Genomic DNA, 26,658 nt, shown 5'->3' with positions numbered 1-26,658 from the left:
GTATGAAGGTCTATTATCACCAACTTGATGCACAGTGCACACCTCACTGTTCAACTTGGATACCTCTTCTCTCCGCTGAATATGAATACACTACAAGTGACAGATATACAGTAGGCTATCAGTTCCCCTGGCTTATATTATACTAAATCGCTTGGGGGAAGCATTTCAATGAGCCAAAGGTACGCCAAATGAAATGTGTCAAATCTCTCAGATTCAAAGGGTTTAAGTTGTGGTTTATAGTGCCTCTCTGCGACGTGTTAACTAATTTGGAAACATTCCTGACAGAATTCTTCTAATAGAGGTCAGTTCTCACAGGCTTTCTCTGAGCACAACAGCTGCTACACAACCTTGCCATGCGCGTGTACTCTTTAACCTAATTAACCCCAACTTCCCTATTTTGGGCATTGCATAGCTTGTAGTCGTAGATGGGCTATTTTTGGTAGTTGTCGTACGATGAAGTATATAATGACCAACACAAAATTCCATGGAACGGATCTGTAGAGGGCGCAGGGAAGTAAGTAATACAATTCTTCCATCCGATGGATTATTTTACATTTTGGCCAAAAGCTCAGAGTGTTCCCACTAAGGAAAGCAGGTAGTGAAAGGTAGCGAAAGTTTATTTTAATTTTTTACTAAAGACGAGAGGGTGCGCACCCTGTGGTGCGGCCGCAAGGGATCGAAAGTCCCATAGCGTTAAGGAGAACTCCTAACGTCATATGGACCAGAGCTAGTGCTAATGAATATTCCTTCTCTCTGTGGCGATGGATGTTTTCCCCTTTTTTTTTTTTACCTCCTGTTCTTCTGCGTTCTTCTCTCCTGTGTTTGCATTTTCAACCCCTTTTTGTTGTTTTCTTTCCCAGTACGACTCCATGACAGCATATCAGAAGAGGGCTTCCATTATCTGGTGTTTGACCTGTAAGTAACGCACGCACACACGCATCCACGCACGCCAAATTGTACACTACTGTGTATGTGAGGTTAACGGTGCCAGAATTGTTCTCACGTGTCTATAACAGACTGACCTATATTCACCATCCTGTGGGCTATTGGAGGAGCTGCCTTAGTCCATGTCCTGAGGGCCCGCCTATAGAAGACCCTCAGGAGGCTATTGGAGGAGCTGCCTTAGTCCATGTCCTGAGGGCCCGCCTATAGAAGACCCTCAGGAGAGATTTATGTCCCTACAGACCACAGACCGCCTAACACATTCACACACAGTCACCAAACTTTACATATCAAGAATGCACACACCAACACATGCACACGTACAGTAAATGTACTGTCTCTCTCTCACACACGCGCACGCTTGATGTATGCACGCACGCACACACACACATGCGTATATAGTGTGCTTATATAGTATATAAGCATGTGTGTGCGTCCGTGCATATACATATACTACTACAGATATGCATACCGGTATACAAATATTTATACTAATAATTTAGGAGTAGGTATTCGTGCAGTGTCTATGGACTTGCAACATGTTATGTATACACAGTCTTTGAGTGACTGAAGGCACTGGGAAGATGAAATAAGTGAAGATGTCTTTAGGATGCACTGTAAAATCCAGAGTGTTTTACAGGTCCATTTGGTTACATTTGCACACGCTTTCAGGAGAAATTTATTTTTTATTGTAGAAAATGAAAATGGGATTTATTTTTTTAACTTTTGACCCAGTGTTTGGGAAAGTGGGTATAGAGCATAGAGTTATATATGTAAATGGAAGTTGCTTAGTGGAATTTGAAGCACCCGGAAGTCTGCCTCTGTTGGTTCCATAGAATTGGTTGGCTCACGTTGGGTATCAACTTTGAGACCCATTTTGCGTCCTACGTCACGAAACACCTCTATGAATGAACGTCCATGTATTTTGCCCCGCCGGCCTGCAGTCCCAGCTTTGGCAAGTAGGGATGGGGTGGCATAAACGTTGGCCAGCCGTTCTGGGGGCCTGCTATAGAGGCCATCTGGAAGTCAGCAGGTCACCACCGGTACGCCTACGTGTCCCTGAGCAACTAACTGCCCTTCCACCCTCCCCTCCCCCGAGGCGCTCGGTGGGGCGGCGGTGGCTCAGGGGTAGAGTGGCTGGATAGCAACCGCAAGGTTGCCAGTTCGAACCCGGGCTCCCCCAGAGTTAGTGTCGAAGTGTCCTTGAGCATGACACTGAACCCCTAATTGCTCCTGATGTGCTGGTTGGTGCCTTGCATGGTTTGCATGGCACCATTTGCCATGCAGTTACCCTCCCCTCCCCCGAGGCGCTCATCCCGATCGTCTGAGCAGCCATCAGCTGGGTGAAGCTGGAACCGAATTTGCCCCCGTGGGATCAGTAACAATGGTCTCCCCTTCCCCTCCCCGTCTCAGGGTCACAGGAGGAGAGCTGTTTGAAGACATCGTAGCCAGGGAGTACTACAGTGAGGCTGATGCCAGGTACGCGCTCACAAACACCCACGCACGACGCACGACGCACGCACGCACGCACGCACGCACGCACGCACGCACGCACGCACGCACGCACGCACGCACGCACGCACGCATGTGTGCTGTATGTGTGTGTCTCTGCGTATGTGCGTGTTTATTTCACATAATGGTTCTATCAGAGGCGTGAAAGCGCTGTCTCAGCTCCCATATGGCTATATATAATGGTGATTAATGATATGTGGTATGAAGTATTAATCATATACAAGATGCAGGGAGAGAGAGGGGGGGGCAGAGAGAGAGAGAGAGAGAGAGAGAGAGAGAGAGAGGAGGAATGAGGGTCTGATGGAGGTGGAGAGAAATAAAAATAGCATAAAACTGTGAGAGGGCAAAGGGAGGACGCATTAGAGAAGAGAATACAGATATCATTTTAGAATGATTAAGGACCATCCTGGTCCTTCATGCTGTCTTTTCTTTTTTAGACAGACTGTATAACTGTTTTCTTTTTTGTAACCCCGCTGTTTATTAGCTTGTAACAGTAACTAGAGACAAGAAAAACAATGGCTGCCATAGGATTATGGACAGTGTACAGGTCACGTACGGTATAACATAACTCTTCCCCTCCGTTCATCTTCCTGTTTCTGCTCCCCCATGCACCCCCACCCCACCCCACCCCACCCCACCCATCCACCTCCAATAGCCACTGCATACAACAGATTCTGGAGAGCGTGCACCACTGCCACGTTAATGGAATCGTCCACAGGGATCTAAAGGTTTGTATAGTTGCATCGACGGCACCAGGGACGTGCCCCTGCCCTTTTATCCGTCTGTAAAACAACTGCCCTTTCCAGACCACAAATGCAGCATTTACTATGGTGAAAGAAATGCAAATGCCACTCCTTTCCTTGCCATGCTTGCTTTTTTCCCGAAGTCTCCTGAACTTGAACACAGCATTTTTGCATTGAACAAATTTGTTTTCGAAATCCATGTCGTACACCTGCATCTCCACTAGCTAAAGAGTGCTGGGTTGCGCCCCGGAAATAGCTGATCTACAAGCTCACAACGCGTCACAGCGCACCGCGTTGTGAGCTTGTAGATCTGCTATTTTCGCTATTTTTGTTCAAAAGTTCCCCTCTAACACTCTCTGCACGTCCCTGGACGACACTGACATATTTTGGAGCTTGGTGCGTTCCCCCATTCTTCACCCGGTGCCAATGCCTAAGCTGTAATCCTGTGCGCCACTCTCCCTCTTACCGCCAACCTTGGGAGATTCCCGGACTGAACTCGTCGTGCTTCCTTCAGTGCATGAGGACGAGTGAGCAGGCCGCTTCTTATCAACCGACAGGTGGGAGTTTCCACGGGTAGGACTTAGTGCGGGGAAGGAACACGTTATTTCCAACCAGTTCCTTTCCCCTCCATCAGGCACCCCGGCTGACCAGGGGGAGGCAGTATATGGACCATGAGCAGACCGCGGCCATCTTACCATATAAGTTAATGGCAAGGTGCTAACAAGGTGCAACTTCCATTGGCAGCCCATTCATCCAAACAGAAACGTCCTATCTGATTGTATTACATTACACAACGTCAAACTCACCAACATTGCGACACGAAAAGCTTGAATATTATTATTCTCTTTCTATCCTCAAAGTGTTTGTTTCATAAAAATCCACTGTAGACATGTTATGACTTACTTTCTGTCCTTGCAGGTGATTCTTTTTCTAAGTGTTGCAGTTTGGAAGTGCTCGTTAGATATCACTCAACTGCCCTGCGTACCACCTGTTTTGAATTTGCACATAATGCAGGAGGCAGTGGGATGATGCTTTACTGAAAACGAGTGCTTCCAAACTCTGATGGCAAGATGGCCGCAGTCTGCAAATGGTCAATAGAGACCAGGATAACTGCATGTTTTTTTGGCGTTCACCGTTTTTCCACAAACAGGTGGCAGGCAGCAGGTCACTGTGTATTAATTACATCATACCCCCAAAACCCTTATTCTCATATTTTATGAAACTTTACCCCTTTGTTTTTGTTATTGTTTATGTTGATGAAGGAAACAAATGTTTCTCTCATGGGATACAAAAATCGAACGTTTACAGCGTAGGTTCTTTTTACAGTGTAATTGTATCTAGTGGGGGGAGGGGGGGGGGGGGGGGGTGACCTTGGTGCAGAAACTTGGTGCAAGTCTGGCTTAAATTAAAACCCTTCTCAAGAAAAGAGACACCTGGAGCTTGTTCTACTGTTACAGCAGGTACTGCACCATTGTGATATTAAATATTTTCGGTTCAATATTCCTATCTTCCTGTCACTGCCAGGAATAAGGTTCCTGTAATATATCCCAGGGCGTGGAGAGAGAGAGAGAGAGAGAGAGAGAGAGAGAGAGAGAGAGAGAGAGAGAGAGAGAGAGAGAGAGAGAGAGAGAGAGAGAGAGAGAGAGAGAGAGTGTGTAGTTGTGTACTCTGTGTACTCTGTGTGTGTGTGTGTGTGTGTGTGTGTGTGTGTGTGTGTGTGTGTGTGTGTGTGTGTGTGTGTGTGTGTGTGTGTGTGTGTGTGTGTGTGTGTGTGTGTGTGTGTGTGTGTGTGTGTGTGTGTGTGTGTGTGTGTGTGATTGGGGCGAGAGTAGAACACTTGACATGGGTAAGCAGCACAAGCCGGCAACACAGGAAAGACATACCATTTGCATAATTATGTAAAACTTATGTTAAGTTGGAAACATTTTCCAAGTTCATGAATATTCCATGGCAAACTTCCCAAATGCAATTGGAGTAAAAACAGCAAGAGAGAATGAGAGAGTTCTCTTGTCACATCAATCCATTGATTCAAACGCACTCTGGATCAACCATATACTGTTAATATACTATTGTTACTGTTTACATACTGGATTTTCTATATTCTATCTTGTTAAGTGCCATCTCTGTTGGGATAGCCTCGTTACCCAGGCTTTTTTTGGGGGGGGGGGGGCTCAATGATACTGTTGGGATAACAGATAAGGTTTTAAATAATACTACATCACCTGGAGAAATTAAATCATTTTGTAGAAATACACTGGTGTCATCTACTGCCTGTGTGCCGTGGTTATTTGATTTTTTAAATGCAGTAGATTGGTGTGTCTAAATGTTTTATTCATTAGGGCACAGTGTCTCAATGGCCTTAGGTTAGCAGAGACCTTTCTGGCTTATATGCAGTGCAGTATCTTTTCCTCTCTGTGTGCTGGGGGCTTGCGTGCGTTCAGGATTAGGAATCTGCTAAACTGTCTTGTCAGTGTTGTGAATTGTCCGTCTGCTTTTACAGAAATATTTGTGTGTGTGGCTGAGTCACTTGTTTTGACACTCACGTCTCCTGTTACATGTCACCCTCCCCTCTTTAGCCTTCCTCCTGCAGCGTGCACTCGGTTCTCGCTCACTGATCTGAACACATTGGATCGGTGTACGCGTGGAACAGACCACCCCGTGTCTGGCATCGATCCACGTATTCGGAATTCGTGAGCGGGACGGAGCCAGGTGCACAGCTCCAGTGTGGAAGTGCTCAGCTAGAGATTTGTTCCACAGCCCTCGGTCCTGTGAGCATTACCGTCTGTCTGCCCTGCCATTTGTCTGACAGAAAGGGACTTGCCCCGGTTACTGATTTAAGAGCAGTTTAGTATATTCACCCCTAATGGTTTTGGATTTAGGATTTGGTGAGCCTAATCTGATCCTAGATCTGTGTCTGTGGGCAACCCATTCCCAGAGCGTACGACGATCTCGCCTCTAACCTGTTTGACTCCGCCCCCCCCAGCCTGAGAACCTCCTATTGGCCAGTAAGCTGAAGGGGGCGGCGGTCAAGTTGGCTGACTTTGGGCTGGCTATCGAGGTGCAGGGGGACCAGCAGGCATGGTTCGGTGAGTATCCAATCCATTGATCAATCAACCAATCAACCAGCCAATCAATGAATCAATCGATGAATCAATCGATCAATCAATCGATCAATCAATCAATCCATCGATCAATCGATCAGAAAGTCAGTCAACTGAACTGCCCAGTCATTGAACTGCCCATTCCCTCCCACCATGCCACATTGTCTTCCAGGTTTTGCTGGCACTCCGGGCTACCTGTCTCCAGAAGTTCTAAGGAAAGACCCGTATGGGAAACCCGTGGACATGTGGGCCTGTGGTAAATAAATAACCTTTTCTCACCTCTCATGTTCCCTTCATAGCTTATAAGCCTGACGACACTACAGCCTCTTTGTGGGCTGATTGGGTATTCTCCACCTCAGGGGTTTCGCCGTGTGTGAACATGCATCGTATGTGACTGTTTTTTCTGTCTGTGGGGGACATAATGTACATTAGATATGTGTGTGTGTGTGTGTGGGTCCGTCCTGTTGGGATGCTTGACGTTAACCTGTGACTGTCCTGCCAGGGGTGATCCTTTACATCCTGCTGGTGGGATACCCTCCCTTCTGGGACGAGGACCAACACCGCCTCTACCAGCAAATCAAGGCTGGGGCCTACGATGTAAGAGGACGCACACGCACGCACGCACGCACGCACGCACGCACACACGCACGCACGCACGTACGCACACGCACTAAGGATTCATTCTTGTCAGTGTCTCTCTCTCGTCGTCCTTTGTTTTCTCCCTATGCTATTTTTTTTCTTTTCACTGATAAGTTGTCTTGGCTTTATTGACATTTTTGACTATTTTATGTGTAATGTGTCGTTCTCGACAGTTTCCGTCCCCGGAGTGGGACACCGTCACTCCTGAGGCCAAAGATCTGATCAACAAGATGTTGACCATCAATCCTAGCAAGCGCATTACTTCCACAGAGGCACTCAAACACCCCTGGATCTGCGTATGTGGCTTATGCGCGCACGCACAGACACGCACGCACACACATACACACACACACACACGCACGCACGCACGCACGCACGCACGCACGCACGCACGCACGCACGCACGCACGCACTAAAATAAATCTTCTTTTAATTTCTTTTATACTATGTATTTATTTTAATTTTATTCAAGACTCTCCTCCTACTCCATTTTTTGCCTTTATTCTGTCTACTACTATCTTTGTCTGTATTTGGTGTCCTACTATTTATTTAAAATGTTCTACAATGCTCTCTTTTCTTCCGCAGCAACGGTCCACTGTAGCATCAATGATGCACAGGCAGGAGACTGTAGAGTGTCTGAAGAAGTTCAACGCCAGAAGAAAACTCAAGGTGAAAAACTACTGTCAGTGTGTCCTTTGAATTCACCTTCACTCTAGCCAAGTAACCCATTTCTTCATCGTCATCCTTAACATCTCTTTCTATTGCTCTCTCTCTCTCTCTCTCTCTCTCTCTCTCTCTCTCTCTCTCTCTCCATTCTCTGTGTTAGCTCTCCCTCTATATAGACTTCAAGGTTATTCTCTAAAACAGTGGTTCTCAACCTTTTCTGGATCAGGGCCCACTTGAAAATCTATAAACCGTTGTCAGAGTAATTTTATTTGAATGATCAACCAATCGATTGTGGAAAACAAATCGTGGCTTGCAATATTCTGGCCCACAGGATTGATAACCACTGCTATAGACTTCAAGGTTTTTCCTCATCTAAGACATAGTTACCGACCGCCAAGTTCCTTCCGTTTCCCTTTTTCTTGCTATTAAACTACATTAAATGGCAGATTTGTCTCTGATTTCTGCCTAGCATTTTACTGGGGCGGCGGTGGCTCAGGGGTAGAGTGCCTGGATGGCAACCGCAAGGTTTCCAGTTCGAACCTGGGCTCCCCCAGAGTTACTGTCGAAGTGTCCTTGAGCAAGACACTGAACCCCTAATTGCTCCCGATGTGCTAGTTGGTGCCTTGCATGGTTTCCGCTGCCATCGGTGTATGAATGGGTGAATGTAATGCACAATCTATGTAAAGCGCCTTGGATAAAGGCGCTATATAAATGCACCATTTACCATTTACCATTTACTGTTACTTACACCTCTGTTTCTTTCTGCCCTTCATTCCTTCCTTCCTCCCGCTCTTCCTTCTTTCCTTCTCTATCCTTTCTTTTGTCACTGCAGGGAGCCATTTTGACCACTCTGTTGGTCACGCGAAACTTTTCAGGTATGTCAGGTATGTGTACAATTTGCGTTGGGCATTGGTTCTTAAAGGCATCTTCACTGGTGTCGTCTCTTTCTATTGACGTAAGGGTGTTGTTTTTCTAGACCTTATTAAATCATTGATTCCCATCATTTAGGCTGTAATACATACGTACATGCATGATAAAACTATACTAATATAGTTTTTAAATTGAGAAAAATACCACGCTTCTGCATATTCATAACTCAACTCAACTCAACTCAAACTTTATTTATATAGCACGTATCACAACGACCAATGGTCAACCAAAGTGCTGTACAAATTAACAGATATTCATACTTATATTAAACATATTCATGTTCACACACACATAGACTCAGTTTCTCGACATCTCACCTCCTACTTTGACATTAGGTAAAAATTCAAAAACATTCCCTTCCCTTTCTCTCCCTTGCTCACAGTTTTTGCATGTATACATATCCCCTTTAGAATATTTGCTTTCTACTTTCACCTTTCATGAGCTCTAGTCATCTATTGGGGTTACTTCAAGTATGTTTGTTTTTACTCATTTTGTTTCCTTTTTTTTTTTTTTTCTTCTTTTCTTTTCAATTGTCTTTCCTTCTTTTGTTTGGAATGTGGTAACCATTTGAGGTAAGATTTCTTGAATGACAGACGAGGGTGGGATTGTACCCAGCCGGATGTCTGGCTGACTCTGGCTGCACTTACCCTCTAATACATGACGATGCATGAATTAGCTGTTCTGAACTCAGAAAAGTCTGTGTTATGTCTACAACATAGACTATTAATGCTTGCAATAAAGGTTACCTACGTTTGGAATGAAACGCATGCTAATGCAATGTACTACTGTTCAGTCGAATGATTTAAATACAGAATGGGTAAAAGATGGAGAGAGAGAGGCAGAAGGGGGGGGGGGCACATGTGGAGGTGAGTGACATTGGGCAGAGGACAGGAAGGCATAGAGAGAAACCGTGCGTGCTAGTAGGTGCATGTGTATGTGTGCAGATGTGCTGCACAGGTCAGTAAACTGAAGACATAATCACACAGTGAGAGTTTGTTGGCTGAATTAGCCTGCAGCTGTTGTTGCACTCGCACTAACCTATTTGCAGTGCACCTCAAACACCCTTGTCATCACTTACTGCAGTGGTTCTCCACCTGTGGGGTGGGCCAAATTGTCAAATAATATAAGAAAGAGGCAAAGAATTGTGAAAATACACGAAAATGCAAGTGAGGTATTGTGAGCTTGTAGACCTGCTATTTTCATAATATTTATCTGTGGAACCAAATGTTTTATTTCTCAACTCCATACATTCCAAGCGCTAATCAGGGTGGGGTCGCGTGGGGGTCGCGGCCTTATTTTGGTGGGGTCGCGGCCTGAAAAGGTTGAGAACCACTGACTTACTGAAAACACACACAACCAACCACCCTCCCTGTGGCTTCGTACAGACATATCAGATGAACATGCTCTGTGCTGTCCGTGTTTCATGGCCGCCTCAATGCTTTTCCAATGGAAGTCACGTGGTTTGACCAAACAGTTGTGTGTGATGGGGGGAGGGGGGGCAATCAAACACAAGTGTTTGGTGAAACCATGTGACTTCCATTGGAAAAGCATTGAGGCGGCCATGAAACACAGGCAGAGCACAGCACAGTTGTTCTTTATGTGTGTACGAAGCCTCAGGCAACTCGGATTATGATGCAGAGCCCTGAATGCCCCGCACAGAGAGATTGTTGCATTTGCATTGTTTCTTGACATACAGTAGAAAGACGAGGCTTGTATGCTGATTGCATGGTAGAGTGACCTTAGGTTTACACGTATGTATCTAATGTGAACTCTGACGATGACATACCTGTTCTTTATTATCATCTACAGCAGCCAAGAGTTTGCTCAACAAGAAGAATGCGGCAGAAGGCGTCAAGGTGAGTGGACTTTCACACGGGTGAAAACTTTCTCTTGTCTTTTGCACAAATTGGATGCGACGTTCAGTGTCTGATGAGCCTCGTGATGAATGGGCATCGTGCGGCCATGACATCCTCATTCAGGGACACTGCTAGCAGTGGGAAATAGGCCTTTTCCACCGTAGACATATTATAGGTAAGGTAGATTATTATAGGTATTATTGGTCACTTGATTGTACATCAATGTTGCCACCACATTACCAGACAGTGGCCTTGTGGTTAGAGTGTCCGCCATGAAACTGGGAGGTCGGGGGTTCGATCCCCAGCCCGGGTCATACCAAAGACTGTAAAAATGGGACCCCTGCTTGGCACTCAGCATCAATGGGTTGGATTGGGGGGTTAAAATCAACTAGTCAAATGATTCCCGAGTGCGGCATGGCTGCAGCTCACCGCTCCTTGGCTGTGGCTCACCGCTCCAAGAGATGGGTCAAATGCGGAGAACAAATTTCACTGGGGTAACGTGTGTGACAAATCGTACGACTTTGACTTTGATATGGGCTGGGGCAACTTGCTGTACCTCCACTGCAAGAAATATAACTTAGTTTGTAAGTACCTGAGACTAAAATGTTTATTTCCCCCCATCATGTTGGCTGCTTCAGTAGACATATGGAGCATACGTGCATTAGCCCCTGCCAATATGGCTTGCCCCTGCCAAATTGCCAATATGGTAGCCGCATTGACCCAATATACTGCAACGGCCAATTCAGTATCTACACATACACAGATGTTTTTCACAGCTGTCAAATTGACATAAATGGTTGTGAAATGTTACTTCCTTCACCAGTGGTACTGATGATACTAAATAAGGCTCATTCTGGTCAAACAGAGTAGGGCGCTGCTCTTGTGCATGCTCACTGGAAAGGCTCTGCAGTGTCTTAAGTTAAAAATAATCACACCCGTGTGAACTGAGTGGTGTAAGGCCTGTCTGACGTAATGAAATCATGTCTGACGTAATTAAATCACACCCGGGTGAACAGGGTGAACATAGCAACCATGCTCATTTTTTCTGCACAAACAAAGCCAGTTGTAGGAGTGGGACGTAATGAAATCACACCCGGGTGAACAGGGTGAACATAGCAACCATGCTCATTTTTTCTGCACAAACAAAGCCAGTTGTAGGAGTGGTTTACACCACTCAATAATATAGTAGTTTGCAAGCTCACATCGTGTCACGATGCAGCATGTTGTGAGCTTAGAGATTTGCTATTTTTGCTAGTTTGTCATATGAGGAGGTACATGGGGCATATGGTTAATTGGTATGACCAGAGCGGTGCCCACCTGTCAGCACTTAATCCTTAATGAACACCCATGTATTACTGAATCCAACACTGTAGGTACTTAGGAGTGGCTCTGTGTGTCCATGAATGTGTGTGCGTGGAATATTTCTGCACAATATATACTGTAGACTTTGTTGTGCAGACATCTGTGTACTAGACTGTGTGTCTGTATGTGATATCTACAGTATGTGAGAGTTAATTTCAGATTGGACCTCTATGTAGGCTACACTCCTTGAATCAATATCACACTATGACTTTGATTTCTTTGAGCTGTGTTTGTAGTTTGTAGTTAAACATATCATTTAAGTGTATGCGTCGTTGAAGAGAAGGAAGAATAAGGTAGCATTAAGGGATTTAAGTTAATTAAGGTAGCTTTATATAATTGCGTGAGTTTACTGCCCCAGAATTTGATTCCGTGTTCCAATAATTGCCCCTATTTTCTAACCTCTTCCACGACCCTCAGAGCTCCACACAGCTCACACCTTTAGAGTCATTGATTGAGGGCACATGAAAAGGAATTTTATTTTGAAAGATACTTAGCTGGGGCTGTATGAGGTACGTGTATGTGTGTGTGCACGCGCATTTGTGCGTGTGCATGTGTGTGGGTTTGTGTGTGTGTGTGTGTGTGTGTGTTTGTGTGTGTGTGTGTGTGTGTGTGTGTGTGTGTGTGTGTGTGTGTGTGTGTGTGTGTGTGTGTGTGTGTGTGTGTGCGTGCGCGTGTGTGTGCTTGTGTGTTTGTGTGTGTGTGTGTGTGTGTGTGTGTGTGTGTGTGTGTGTGTGTGTGTGTGTGTGTGTGTGTGTGTGTGTGTGTGTGTGTGTGTTTGCTTGCGTGTGCGTGCGTGCGGCGTGTGTGATTGTTTGTGTCATGTGCCCTCTACACTGCCCCCTGCAGGTCAACAACAAAGCCAACACAGTGACCAGTCCTAAAGACACAGCTACCCCTGCACTGGTATACATACACAACCTCACCTCCACCCCCTCCCCCATCTACACACAATCCCTGCAGCTCACTCTCCCATTCGACACCATGGAGGAGGTACAGGTTCACCCTACCCGGGCTGCTCAGCAGGGGTGTGTCTTACAGCATCTCACTCTTAGAACCTGATCAAAACGGCAATAAGCTTCTTTTGAGAAGATGCACACAGATCGATGTGAGCCAGCTGTATGTGATGACGAGTGCCACATACTCTCATCTATGTAACCCAAGGTTAGGCGGCTATCCCTGGATGAATTATAGTGTTGTGTACAGGCTTTTTGCCACCGTGCAGCATGGCCCAGCTCCAGCCTATTTGCTACAGCTAACCATAAGACATACTAATGTGTACATACCCTAGACACGTGAACAGCTAATTAGGGGAAACCTGTATACCTCGGACCCACCAACCATCCCGTCTCTTTTTCAACAGAACGGTTCGATCTCCCTTCCTCAACTCATTCCTTTGCTATGTGTGCCTATCTCAGATTGCAGTGTCATCATGACATACACGTCACCTTTTCTACCTTTTCATACGTTTACATTGTAGTTCATGACGAATAGTTTCTCTGCCTTTGTGTTGTTATGGCATGAATGAATGGCATGGCTGTGCATGGCAGGAGTTTAACAATGGCTCCTTAGGCTTGTTATGTCAGTGTGCAAGACTGTCACTTGTTGCATTACGGCTGGTGTTTGCTGACTTGCCTGCAAAGTCACGTGACTTTTGATCTGCATGGCTTTCTGTGCTCTCATTTGTTTCCATGTTGATTACGCATGAACACACACGCACGCACGCACGCACGCAAGCACGCACACACGCACGCACGCACGCACGCACGCACGCACGCAGGCACGCACGCAGGCACGCACGCACGCACGCACGCACGCACGCACGCACGCACGCACGCATGCACACAGGCACGCACATACACACACACACACACACACACACACACACACACACACACACACACACACACACACAGGCAGGCAGGCAGATGTTATAATCTAGTGTAATCTTGGTGAGTGATTAGAAGTTTAAGCTGTCATCAGAATCAATTCCACTTAAGCTCTGACTGTCCAGAGACACAGACATCTGAGGGAGAACACAGAACAGTGGAAACAGAGACTGTGAGACATTCTGTCAGCATCAGCCAGGATGAAAAGCAGACTCACAAGGGAAGAGAGAGAAAGAATGAAAGAATTAATATGAGAGCCTTGTTATTTTGTCCAGGAATAGAGCGTCGGAGTCCTGACGTCACTCGCTCACCCCCTGGTTCATGAAAGTTTTTCTCTATGGAGAATAACATGGGGTCATCTTAGAATCGTCTCATATAAGAATTGTGGTCCAAAAATAAACAAGCTGTCTCTGCGATTTTGTCGGGGAGGTGTCTCTGTATCGTTTACGACTGTCAGTCAGTCATATTTGATACAGTCTGTTTCTAGCGAAAATGTTACTAATTCAGTAGCAGTAACATTAATCCCCTATGGGGATTACAATGCAAATAAAAAGTACATGAACCTGTGGACTTAGCGCCCTCTACCGATATTGACGTCAGACTTCGGTGCTCTATTTAGTCTATTACTTTACTTTCAGACTCCATGATGAATATCACACATGCACACGCTTGCACAGACTACACATGCACACGCTTGCACAGACTACACATGCATGCACACACGCACGCACACGCGCACGCACAGTATGTTTTACAATAGTACACTACTCATTATATGTACACTTTATACTTAACATTTTCTGCTGTTCATAAATTAAGTCATGTCTTTCCACACTTTGTGTTCCATGTGTTGTACTTCTTTCTCTAGGAAGCACAGACTACTGTGATCCATAATCCAATAGATGGGAACAAGGTATTTACATTAATAATACACACAGTTTTCAGGCTGCCTACGGTACAGTTGGGTGCCACCGATATTGTCCCTTATCATTTGACCCATTTAGGCCTGACCTCAAAATTTTAAAAAATCCTTCTAAATCCTCCAGTTTTCTGAAATAAATATTTTCACGATTTTTCAAAAATAGCAGACCTACAAGCTCGTAGCGCGCCACTCGGTGGCGCGCTATGAGCTTGTAGATCTGCTATTTTTCAATAGCTAAATTATAACAATGTTTAAAACACCAAAAGGGGTTCCCGCCCAAAATGGGTTAACTGTCCTTTTGCGCAGATCACGCAAACCTCAGCAAAAAGAAAAGGACAATATCGATGGCCTCCAACTGTATATGCAGCAGTGCATCTATTTTTTCACTTGCTCTAATAATGTTGCATAGTATTTGGAAAAAACTGTTTAAACCATTTACTTAGCATTTCATCTAACATTCTCACATTTGTCTTACATTACCTAAAGACTACAATTGCATGTTAAAATCAGTTGTTAGGAATCGGACATTCAGAGTAATGGATTATGAGTCCTGAATGATGAAAATGTTAATTTGTTGGCAAATTAATGCACTTTCAAATTGGAGCAAGCCCAATATTATAGCCCTTTATTACAGCTCAATCATATAAGAACAGTACATGTTTTTTTGTTTTTACAAATCGTAAATGTTTGTAATAATAGTATTTTACAGTATAATATTTCAAAGTTGCACATGTTGTGTGCAGCTTTATACATGCATTTAGTTCCATTTTATTCTTCATGTCCTACCTTTAATTCAATGTACAAAAATGCTGTACTGTATGTGTTCTGTCATCACGTATATACATGCACACACCTGCATATAACATCCTTTAATGTCTTCATGCAGGAGTCCATTGAAAGTGCTAATACCACCATAGAGGATGAAGATGTAAAAGGTAGGCTCCTTGTCTGCACTCGGTTTCTGCTTTTTTCCCACTCACTTATAGTTCTCACTCACGCTGCAAGTACCGGTATGTTTATACAAATCTATAAGCATTCACCTTTTCTAAAAGGCACGAATATATCTTAACTAACCTAACCCAACTCTTAATGATTTATTTTGAGTAACTGTAAATATAATCCACTGCGTTCTTCCCCTTCGTCTGACTTTCACCCTTTGACACTAGAATCAGTTACACCGATACTGATAACACGGATTGATTTCTCCTCCTGACCCTAGTATGACACAACCTTTCATTCTGGTTTCTGTTTCTAAAATGCTTTTCTTCACCCCCTCATTGGCAATATCCTTTTAATTCATGCTCCGTTGCCTACCTTTTCCACTCACATGAACACACTCGCACAATTCCTTATACTTCACCCGCCCGCACTCTCTCCTGACACTCATCCACCTACACAACCTCCTCCAGCCTTTCGTCTGGGTAGCTTAGTGAGCAGTATGTTGAGCTCGAAAGGCCGTTCCTCACAGATGTCTGAGCCACTGCAGAGTCCCACGTCCTCAGTCCAGAGTAAGTCCATCCTGAGTGGGAGAGAGACCCTGCCTTGACCGCTCCCCCCCGCACCCTGTTCTCAGTCACTCGTGAGACTGATGTTCCCCTGTCAAACTGTCCTTTGAGCCCCTTTGCCATTGGTGTGATGATGATATCACATGGTTTCCCCAGTTCTCTTTGTCCTTCCATGACCCTATATATACATGACCACACGAGACACCTAGAATATCTTTAAATGTGGCTCCTTTTAAGATTAGCCTCTGCCGTCTCTGTGACATTGTAAGAGGTACAATTCCATTTCCAAGTGACTGAAACGCCATATTTTTTGCACATTAGGGAATATTATTCCCATTGCACTGGATACCATCATATTCATATTCCTTTCCTGTGGGTTTAATTAACTCAAACCTCTGATTTTGACCCCTGAGGTTATTCTGCTGTCTTTTTAGAGTATAATTTGGTTTGAAGACAAGATATAGATTAGTCCCTCTGTCTTGAGTGTCTTCTAATAGCACTCTGTTCTGAATAACCTCAACACTGATTCATACAGTCTAGATTAGAAAACACCCCCACCCACAACTTATTCATGTGTAACACATCATAAGCATGCATGAGCAGATACTAACATAAATGTTAGGCTACATTTGAAGGCCCTAATTTTCTCTTGGCTATATATATATTTTTTTTCCTGGTTGTAATGGAGGTATGGATAATTACTTAACATGTATTTTTTTCTGGACAAATGATAAGTCATTTCTTTCGCTATCCCCCAGCCTGCACCAATAACAATAAAGGTAACCGTCAACATCTCTTAGTTAAAACCACATCTGTAGAAAGCAACTGCATCTGAGCATTGGTTTGTTTTGGTCTTTAGGTGCTCTGTTGGGTGAAATAATTAGCATCATCCTACTTCCCTTGCCTGGTATGGCTATTAGTCATGGGAGACACAGATTTCTATCTTTGTGCTATTTCCAATTAAGAAGACATTAAAAACATGTTTATGTGCCTTCCATTTCTAATAACATTGAATATACTGCTACTTGTAGAATAGCACCCCGTTTGAAACTGGCTCAAAATCAATTTACTTTATACATGCACTCATGACTTACATTTGCCTGAAAAACAGTAGCCTAGTATTTGGCCATTCTGGCCTCAGTGTGTGATATCTAATGCATGATGTTGATGCTGTTCTGTGATTGTCTGTTGTAGCTCGTAAACAGGAAATTATCAAAGTCACAGAGCAGCTGATTGAGTCCATCAACAATGGAGACTTTGAGTCATATGCGTGAGTACTTCTGCCTTCCTTTCTGCGCATGAGCAGAGCTTCATTGGGTGTCAGGACAGTCAGGAACATAGACATAAACAGGTAGATGCCTCCTTCGGCCCTGGGGAATGTGTCTCTCTTGCAGGCAACATGGCGGCAAGCTTTTCCCGAGATTGCCTTCCGCTTGACTTCCACCTTTGTTGGAGACACACCGCTCCAACCAACTGCAGCGGCCAATGAGGCATCTATTTTTTTATATCTATGGCCAGGAACACATGACCAACAATATAGACAATCCTGTAAAGCAGTGGTTTTCAACTAGTGGTGCAGGGACCACCAGTGGTCCTTGAGGTGGTCCCCAGCTAAATAATGGAGAGTTGGTAGCCAAATCGACCCTTATTGGATATTTAACTCTTGAGAGTCTAAAATGAAACCAAATGGACCCATAAATGTTACGCTCTCAAGAGTTAAATTCTTGTAAAACATCTGCATTACTTAATTTACAAGAAGTCTACACAATTAGAGAATGTTATTTTGATCAACGTTTGCCTGTTGTCTCTCTTATGGTACCACATCAATACAGCATGGAATTGTGGACAAAATCTTATCCAACGATAACAAAATAGTCTTGGGGTCTGAGAGGCAAGATCTCATCAAATGGTGGTCCGTGGCGCAAATGCAGAATAAATAATGGTCCTTGATATGAAAAGGGTTGAAAACCACTCTTTTACACTGTAATATTACTATGCTTATATTTAGAATTTTACCTAGAAACTATCATTGTTTGGTATATGCCTGCAGTCGTCTGCACCCATATATGCTGGAAAAGCAAGGTCCACCAATGACTCTATGATCATGCTTACAGTTGGATACTTTTGATTGATTGATTGAAATATTTATTAACAGTTTGCAGAATTACAGTACATTTCAAGCACAAACTCAATTAAGCATTACACTTGTTTACAAGAGGGTCCACCATGTTCAATTCATCAAAACATTTAGAGACGTACAAATAGACACTTCTTTATAGTCAAAGAACAGAACAGGAATTCATCATAGAGGTAAAAAGGGAAAAGAGACATATACAGTGAGGGGGAAAAAAGGGGGGGGGGGCGATGGGGATACCCGTGTAACCTGTCTGAAATATTAAAGGAGCATTCAGTGATTTGGGTGATTTGGAAAACCACCCAGTCTGCCCCGGTAACAAAATGTGCACATGCACGCTCTACAGTGGGGGGAAGTGCAACAGGCCAACAGCATGTGCACCAAGGCCCGCCCCCAGTCGATCATGATTGGAGGAAGGCCCCTCTCATCCTGATTGGATGAAGGCTTTGCCACCTGCCACAAACTGAAACTAGGGTTTTTTGACCCCAGGGGCTCACTGGGGACAGGGAGGAACTCCTTATATGGTCAGCACACTCTATAGTAGGGAGGATTATCCAGAAAAAAAGAAAAAATAAGTGATATTTGAATTAAGTAAAATCACTGAATATACCTTTAAAATATATCTTGGATTTCTGTCTTTATTGTTGCTCTTAAAGGAAGATCTGTGATCCTGGGTTGACGTCCTTTGAGCCAGAGGCCCTGGGTAACCTGGTGGAAGGTCATGACTTCCACCGCTTCTACTTCGAGAACGGTGAGTTATTTTGTGACCACAACCTTTTATAGGTTTACTGAACTTTTTATTTTTAACTTTATTATACATTATTTCAATCATCTTCTTGGCACTCATTACGTGCATTGAGTATAAATGATTTAACAACATAAAGTCTATGTCTATTCTTGGTTCCCTCCTTTTTTGCCTCTACATCAAATCTTGTTGGTGTAATAGCAATAATAATACAAGCAGGCTGGTTTCAACCTACCTTTATACTGTATAATTGGTCCTCACTAATGCTCGTGATGAAATAGATTTTGTATTTGTATGTAGGGCTATGGACACCTCAGAAACCTGACTACCCGTGACACGTGATTATGTATCCCACCTGCGTTCTAGGGAGTCCCCTCTGTGATTGGCCAGTTGTCACCGTGACATCATCATTAGGCAGTTTATTTGATTTACTATTTATTTACTTTTTTTTAATTTTTTAAGCTGTTATGTTGTGCTGGCTATAGTATACTTTATAATAGTTGCAATGAGAGCTCAGCTCACAAGGAACATAGCCGAGCAGCACTGTCCTCCTGGCCGTGACGAGTGTGTGTGTGTGTGTGTGTGTGTGTGTGTGTGTGTGTGTGGTGTGTGTGTGTGTGTGTGTGTGTGTGTGTGTGTGTGTGTGTGTGTGTGGTGTGTGTGTGTGTGTGTGTGTGTGTGTGTGTGTGTGTGTGTGTGTGTGTGTGTGTGTGTGTGTGTGTGTGTGTGTGTGTGTGTGTGTGTGTGTGTGTGTGTGTGTGTGTGTGTGTGGATAGAGGAACGGGGAGACGGGGTCAGCGGGTTCGCAGTACAGGCCAGCACAACAAGAGTAGCTCCCCCCGTTCCCCCGCCTCCCCGCTCATCACACACACACACACACACATTCGTCACAGAGGACACAGAACAGCACTGCCCGGAGGTGACCACCTGGTCACTCTTCACCGAAAGCCCAACTATGAATAGGCCTTAATGAGGACCAATTCACCATTTTGTCAGCCTTCTGACTAGTCCCTGACTGACTAACCAGCAGGCTCTTTCTGCCTTGTTCCGCCTTGTTAATGTTGAATTTGCTAAAACATCATTTTTGGAAAAAACTAAAAACAAACATGATATGCCCAGTCACAATGCTGCACCTGTGATGTTCTCTTTTACTGACACCAAGTTTAAAATAAGAATTGAATGCACAGAATATCAATACAACTGAAAAACATGTTAACAGTAACCAATGGGTGCGAAGAGGGGCACAACCACGGGACTTGACAAAGGGTGAATTATATGAAGATAGGTTAAAATAAGGGGTGAAGTCGTCCTTTAAGGTTCATTTAATGGGTATAGTGCGCATTTTCCAGCACCTGCACATGTACAGAGTGGTACTGTGCAAATTTGTGGGTTACTCCTTTTCTTTTCTCATTTATCATTCTGTTGTTATGCTGTACATTATAGTGTTGATTTTGTCGACTAATACTATGCATGCAACCAAGTGTACAGTGTGTATCAATGTATCAGTCATCAAGGCCTGCCAATTAGTCGACTAAATCAACTGTAGATTTAGTCGACTAAAATCTTGTGATACTTAGTCGACTAAAACTAGAATAACACTAAAACATTTCAGTTGACAAAAATGTGACTAAAACTAAATAAATATTTATTCAAAAGACTACGACTAAAACTAAATCAAAATTTGCTGTCAAAATCAACACTAGTACATTATACAGGTTGTTTACTGATAAACTCCAAGGGTATGGTTCTGATTGTGTGGAGTGAAAGCAAGTGAAATTAACGACAACTGCTATAAATGGCAGAATGTCCTCTGTCTGTCTGGCTAAGAATAGCACAGATAAACCAGATATGTCCCAGAAACCTGAATCGGTTGGCAACCTACTGCTGTCCACTATCCAACACTGAGATATAGAATAACTAGGTACAGTTGGAGGCCATCGATATTGTCCTTTTCTTTTTGCTGAGGTTTGCGTGATCTGCGCAAAAGGACAGTTAACCCATTTTGGGCGGGAACCCCTTTTGGTGTTTTAAACATTATGTTATAATTTAGCTATTGAAAAATAGCAGATCTACAAGCTCGTAGCGCGCCACCGAGTGGCGCGCTACGAGCTTGTAGGTCTGCTATTTTTTTTAAATCGTAAAAATATTTAGGATTTAGAAGTTTTTTAAAATTTTGAGGTCAGGCCTAAATGGGTCAAATGATAAGGGACAATATCGGTGGCACCCAACTGTAATACCACTACAGTATATCACACATCACTCATTTGTGTTTTAGATCAGTGGTTTTCAACCTTTTTCACATCAGCTCCATTATTTATTCTGCATTTGAGCCACGGACACTGTTTGGTGAGATTTAGCCTCTCAGACCCAAAACTTTTTATCCACAATTCCATGCTATATTGATGTGGTACCATAGGAGAGAGAACTTTGATCAACTTTGATCACGAATTGTTATTCTTCTACATTCTCCAATTGTCTAGACTTCTTGTAAATTAGTAATGCAGATGTTTAACAATCATTTAACTCCCAAATTTGTTGTTAAACCATTTTAGACTCATCCCAAGAGTTAAAGATCTATAAGAGTCCATTTGGTTACTCTCATCATTTAGCTGGGGGCCACCTGGAAACTCCTCAAGGACCGGACTACTGGTTGAAAACCAGTGTTTTTAGAGTATTGAAAAACTATGTAATGACCTTTTCTATATATCAATATTTAACCACACTGTCGGCCCAATTGAGAGGATTTAAAATCTGCACAACTAGAAACGTTTAGTTTAGAGCAGGGCTACTCAACCGGCGGCCCGTGGGCCACATGCAGCCCCTGCTTGAACAAGATTGTAGGTATTGTATTGTTTGTTCCAAGAGAAAGTGATATGCCATGTGTAATGGTGTGTTATAAGTTCGATGACATACTATAGTATGTCGTTTTTCATGGTTTTCGACAATTGTCGAAAATGGCTTCAAGACTAGGGCCATTTCATTTTGGCGTGGCGTAGCCTCTCGGGAATAGCAGCAATGATTGGTTTTGGTTGCTACCCCCCAAAATTGAATATTTGAACGCTTAATTTAACCACTTTTTAGACCTACCTACTTCGATTTGGAGTACTCCGAATAGGGGGGGATGGGTTAGGGTTAGGGTTAGGGTCATGCTTTTTGTTGACATACTACTCTCGGGAATAGCAGCAGTGGAAGGAATAGCCTAGTTGCTCAAACGTCACTACTCATGCAGATTTTAAATCCTTTCGGTTTTTCTGTCGTCTTTGAAATTTGAAATTTTGTCAATTTCGTATTTTGGATGCAGCACCCGTCCGATTTGGTTTTGAGATGTGCATGTCTTTCCTGATTACACTAACCTACATCACCTGGACCCCCCCCCCCTCTTTGTTCTCCCTCCAGCCCTGTCTAAAGGGAACAAGCCTGTGCACACCATCTTGTTGAACCCTCATGTGCATTTGATTGGGGAGAATGCGGCATGCATTGCTTACATCAGGTTGACCCAGTACATGGACGGCAGTGGCATGCCTCGTACCATGCAGTCAGAGGAGACCCGGGTCTGGCACCGCCGTGATGGCAAGTGGCAGAACATACACTTCCATCGTTCTGGCTCGCCCAGCGTCCCCTCCCAGTAAGAGACACGTACACCATGGCATAACTTTAGATACGATTATTTACCTCACTGAATAGGCTCTATGCACATATACGCAGTTTTGGAAAGAACTTATCTTCCCTATACTTCCAGGCCCCTTCGCTATTTAGGTGTTACAGATGATACTAATTTAGGCTCTGTTCCATTTAGTGTACAGTGGTTCTCAAACGATTTTAATTTCAAGGACCCCATAACTCTGAGAGTGTACAAATGGACGCTTATGGGTCCATTTAGTTCTATTTGCACACTCTGAGTTACATACCTGTACGGGGCCATTTAGGAACCCACTCAAGGACACTTTGAGACGGTATATCATCGCATTGGTAACACCTGTGAAGGAAGTAGGGAATGGCGTAGAGCCTATTCAAGTATTAAAGTGAACTACTCATAATGCCTTACTCATTTGATCTTTATTTCTTTCAGAAATGATTAATATATAGACATGTCCACTGTATGACACTGCAGTGTGTTTTCATTTACATATATTTTCCGTTCTTTGCAGTTAATGGAATATGAAAATTCCATTGGAAAGAATCCCATCAACAGATCTCTTAAGAAGAGCAGTCAACTAGCCAACTCCAGACTGTTCTTTGACCCCAACGCCAGACCCTTCTGCAAGGACATCACACAGGACAAAAGTATTAATACATTCTACTGTTATTATGACATTTTATTAATGGACATCATTCGAACCACCACTGGGTGGCAGCAATCCATATTTGGACATTATCAAAAGAGCATATTGATAACATTTCTTTTTCTTTTTCTTCTGTTTTTTAAAGCTGTTTTTGGTATGCATTTTAAATATAGAGATGTTTAAAATCTACTACTGTAACCTCTCCTGAAAATTAGTTCTGTATTTTTATGTGTATTTAATGTGTGTGCAATATGAAACATTTGAAAGATCAAAATGTTAAAATTGAGCTTGCTTTAGTTCTGGTGATGTATATATACATTGTGATTGTTGATTACAAAAAAAAAAGCCAACACAAACATTGAAATTGCTATTCTTGCTACAGTATCAGAGGAAATAAGAGTTTACGTAAATTCAGTTTATGAGCTACATTTATGTTTGTTATGAACTAAGTCATATTGTTTGAATCGTCAGATTTCAACATAATACTAATTTAATTGTAAAGAAAAAGCAAGATCAGCTTCCATTTTGAGATATGTTTGCCTTTATATCATTGAAATAAGAAATAAGAGAATGTAGCATATATGTAATATATGAAAAATCAAGACTATTGTGTAGTGCATGGGGGGATTATTGTGAGTAAGACCATATGAAACTATAATACCTTATGTTTGATTTGTGAATCACTGACTTGTTTGTTGCATTTGTTATTGTTGTGCATCGGTCTCGTCTCCAATGTTTCCAGTGTCCTCCAGTATCATGGAACTGTCTTAAGAACAATAACAGAATTATGGTAAATATCCAGCATAAATATGAAGACTTCATATATAAGAAGAGGAACAATCAGCTCCTGGTTGTCAAAGCACCCCTTTACATTTTGTAAAAAGACAATGAGAAGAAAAAAAGGTTCATTTTCATAATGTTTTGTATTTGTATCTTATGGCTGTATGTAGGATTTCCATTTTATTCTTCTCATTATTAATGTTTATTTTTTTGCCAGTAATACAGAGAAGAAATGCAGCAAAGGCATGTGCAGAAAGAAGGTTAGCCTGTACCTTCATTCATGATTTATACTTTGTCGTACGGCTGCGTAGTGCACCAAAAATAAACAATCTGCTATTTTTGGCGCTCAACACCATTGGACGACAGAATATAAATGAAGCATTAGGTGTCAGTCTGGTGGTATGGCCAACAGGTCTGGAACCTGCCTTTGGTAGAAAACCTTTGCAATCAGACCAGATGTAATGGAAAGTGAAGAGGACAGGAGAGGAGAGTGGAGAAGTGAGGTGATTGAAACAGAGTAATACTGATGTGTGGAGATGTCTTCCTGGAGGATTGGCGTTATACAAGTCTGTGATCTTCTCCACTACAGAACAATGCCAGTGTTTCCTTCATCGTTGCTGTTCTCTCCTTTCATTTGGTTTCCCTCTGCATTTATAGGGGACACTATGATAAAGAAATGTTTTTTTTTCTTTCTTTTTTCTTATTTTGACAAAACGTATGATGTCAATGCAATGCACCACTTGTTACATGGTGTGTATAAATTGTTGCCAGCACGGCAATAGATGGGTAAACATGTTTAAGAAATAAATCAATCGTTCTAAAGGTGTGAATGTGATGATATTATGTTTATGATCTGTTAATAAGATGTTACTCTAGATTAATTGTAAGCAACATATTATAAATACTATAAAAATGGGACCCAGTGCCGGCTCCTTGCTTGGCTCCTTGCTTGGCACAGATGGCACTCGACCTGTTACAAAATGCAGTTGCATTACTGGAACAAGAACATTAATATAGAACATTTTAAATAAGCATCAAGGGTTGAATTGGAGTAAGTTCCTGCGACATATCGCGTCATGTCCAGGCCAGGGGCTGTACTTTTAGGCTACAACAAGCTCTCATGCTACAGAAACAGGAGATATGCACCTGCCCTATGCACATGGCTCGGCAAGGCTTACTTATACTTAGGCACTGCAAAATCGACCCATCACTACATATCTGGTATTCATTACAGCTGGGTAGAATGATAGCTATTTTTCCACACACACAAATATTCCTATATATGGCAGAATAGCCTAAACTCATGCAGTCAGAAATCTAGGGAAGAGAAGCTCAGATGAATGGCATGGAACCTAGATGGTATTCTGGAACAAAAAGAGATGCGGTACAGTGTACACAGATAGCAAGTAATATAGCAGGAGATAGCCTTGCTGAAAAAACTGGATTTAGGCTGGTTTATCTGGTTTACCAGGCTGGTCAAACTGGTTAGGCTGGTCTTGCTGGTTTGTCAGTATAGCTGGTCAGCTGGTCACCCAGTCAGGCTAAGCTATATTCTGCTGGTCAAGCTAGTCAGCCAGCTGGCTGGCTGTGGCTGGGATGACCAGCAACGCCAAACTACACCAGCAGGTGGCCTAGAACTATACATTACATTACAGGTACATACAAGGATGTTGATAGAAAATGTTTAACAGAACTGTTTCCAGAATACCGTCCATCTGGGCTTCTCTTCATTTTTGAGGCCCCTCCTATATACAGGTTTATTTTTAGTTCAATGTTTGTTTTAAAAACGCCATTGACAATGAAGGGAAAATGTACTTTATTGTTAATGGCATTTAAAATGTTACAAGTGTTGGCACCGTTTGTTTTACACCACCATTACATCACCTAATCAACATGAGTTAGACTTTAATATATTAGCGCCCCTCACTTCACATGGGTGTGATTTTCCCTATATGTTTATCTGAAATATTGGGTGGAATTGGTATGATATCCCTAGCTGTGACATAACCCTGTGTAAGTGCAAAATATGAGTTGTGTGTGTGTGTGTGTGTGTGTGTGTGTGTGTGTGTGTGTGTGTGTGTGTGTGTGTGTGTGTGTGTGTGTGTGTGTGTGTGTGTGTGTGTGCGCGCGCGTGTGTGCGTTTGATTGAAATCCATATTAGAATGACAGCTCACAGCTATACCTGTAGTTGTAGGGGCCCCACAGGCTATATTAGAATAGATTTTGAGAAGTGAGGATTCTCAAAATCTAGGTTAAAATGTATATGCGGCTGCCTGATATAATTGGTATAACCAAGTTAACTCTGCCTTCATTCACAGTGGTAAACACTTTCATGCATCATTCATTGATAAAAGCATGATTTCTATCATTGTTTTTCTTTCTTTCTTTTTACCACTTCCCCCATGCAGGGCCCCCACTATTCGAAGCACGCCAAATTGAATTGTGTGTAGATCTCAACCTTTATAAAGTGGTTAAATCAAGCGTTGAAATATTCAGTTTTGGAAAAGCCATGAAAAACAACATACTATGTTGAAAAGCACGTTTTTCATATTGTTTTATATATTTATTTTACCCCATCCCCCCACCCCCACTATCCTAGTTTATCCTGTAAATTCTCTCACCTGATTTAAATCAAATTAGCCTAATATATTC

At 43.0% G+C, this 26,658-nt stretch overlaps 1 protein-coding gene across 2 annotated transcripts in view; it reads left to right on the top strand.

Annotated features, from left to right (window-relative positions):
- camk2d2 (calcium/calmodulin-dependent protein kinase (CaM kinase) II delta 2) overlaps positions 1-24,831 on the top strand; it is a gene marked incomplete at its 3' end in the record, with an annotated part of 52,240 nt that extends 27,409 nt beyond the window's left edge. The window contains exons 4-21 of one of the 2 annotated variants that reach the window (XM_079499294.1): positions 861-915; positions 2,356-2,421; positions 3,110-3,182; positions 6,181-6,283; positions 6,471-6,554; positions 6,801-6,895; positions 7,111-7,233; positions 7,523-7,606; positions 8,436-8,478; positions 10,343-10,389; positions 12,598-12,654; positions 14,506-14,550; positions 15,446-15,494; positions 16,823-16,843; positions 17,259-17,334; positions 18,855-18,949; positions 22,340-22,568; positions 23,092-24,831. In XM_079499294.1, the coding sequence (XP_079355420.1) occupies positions 861-915; positions 2,356-2,421; positions 3,110-3,182; positions 6,181-6,283; positions 6,471-6,554; positions 6,801-6,895; positions 7,111-7,233; positions 7,523-7,606; positions 8,436-8,478; positions 10,343-10,389; positions 12,598-12,654; positions 14,506-14,550; positions 15,446-15,494; positions 16,823-16,843; positions 17,259-17,334; positions 18,855-18,949; positions 22,340-22,568; positions 23,092-23,095 (1,349 nt within the window). Of the gene's footprint in view, positions 1-860; positions 916-2,355; positions 2,422-3,109; positions 3,183-6,180; positions 6,284-6,470; positions 6,555-6,800; positions 6,896-7,110; positions 7,234-7,522; positions 7,607-8,435; positions 8,479-10,342; positions 10,390-12,597; positions 12,655-14,505; positions 14,551-15,445; positions 15,495-16,822; positions 16,844-17,258; positions 17,335-18,854; positions 18,950-22,339; positions 22,573-23,091 lie in introns of those variants that run through there. The other variant, XM_079499295.1, reaches the window with a different exon arrangement.
- Between the last annotated feature and the right edge of the window lie 1,827 nt (positions 24,832-26,658).

Source organism: Electrona antarctica (genome assembly GCF_951216825.1).
Source record: "Electrona antarctica genome assembly, chromosome: 4".
Taxonomy (NCBI): Eukaryota; Metazoa; Chordata; class Actinopteri; order Myctophiformes; family Myctophidae; genus Electrona; species Electrona antarctica.
Note: the sequence above shows the minus strand (reverse complement) of the source record. Positions and strands in the feature narration are given on the sequence as shown.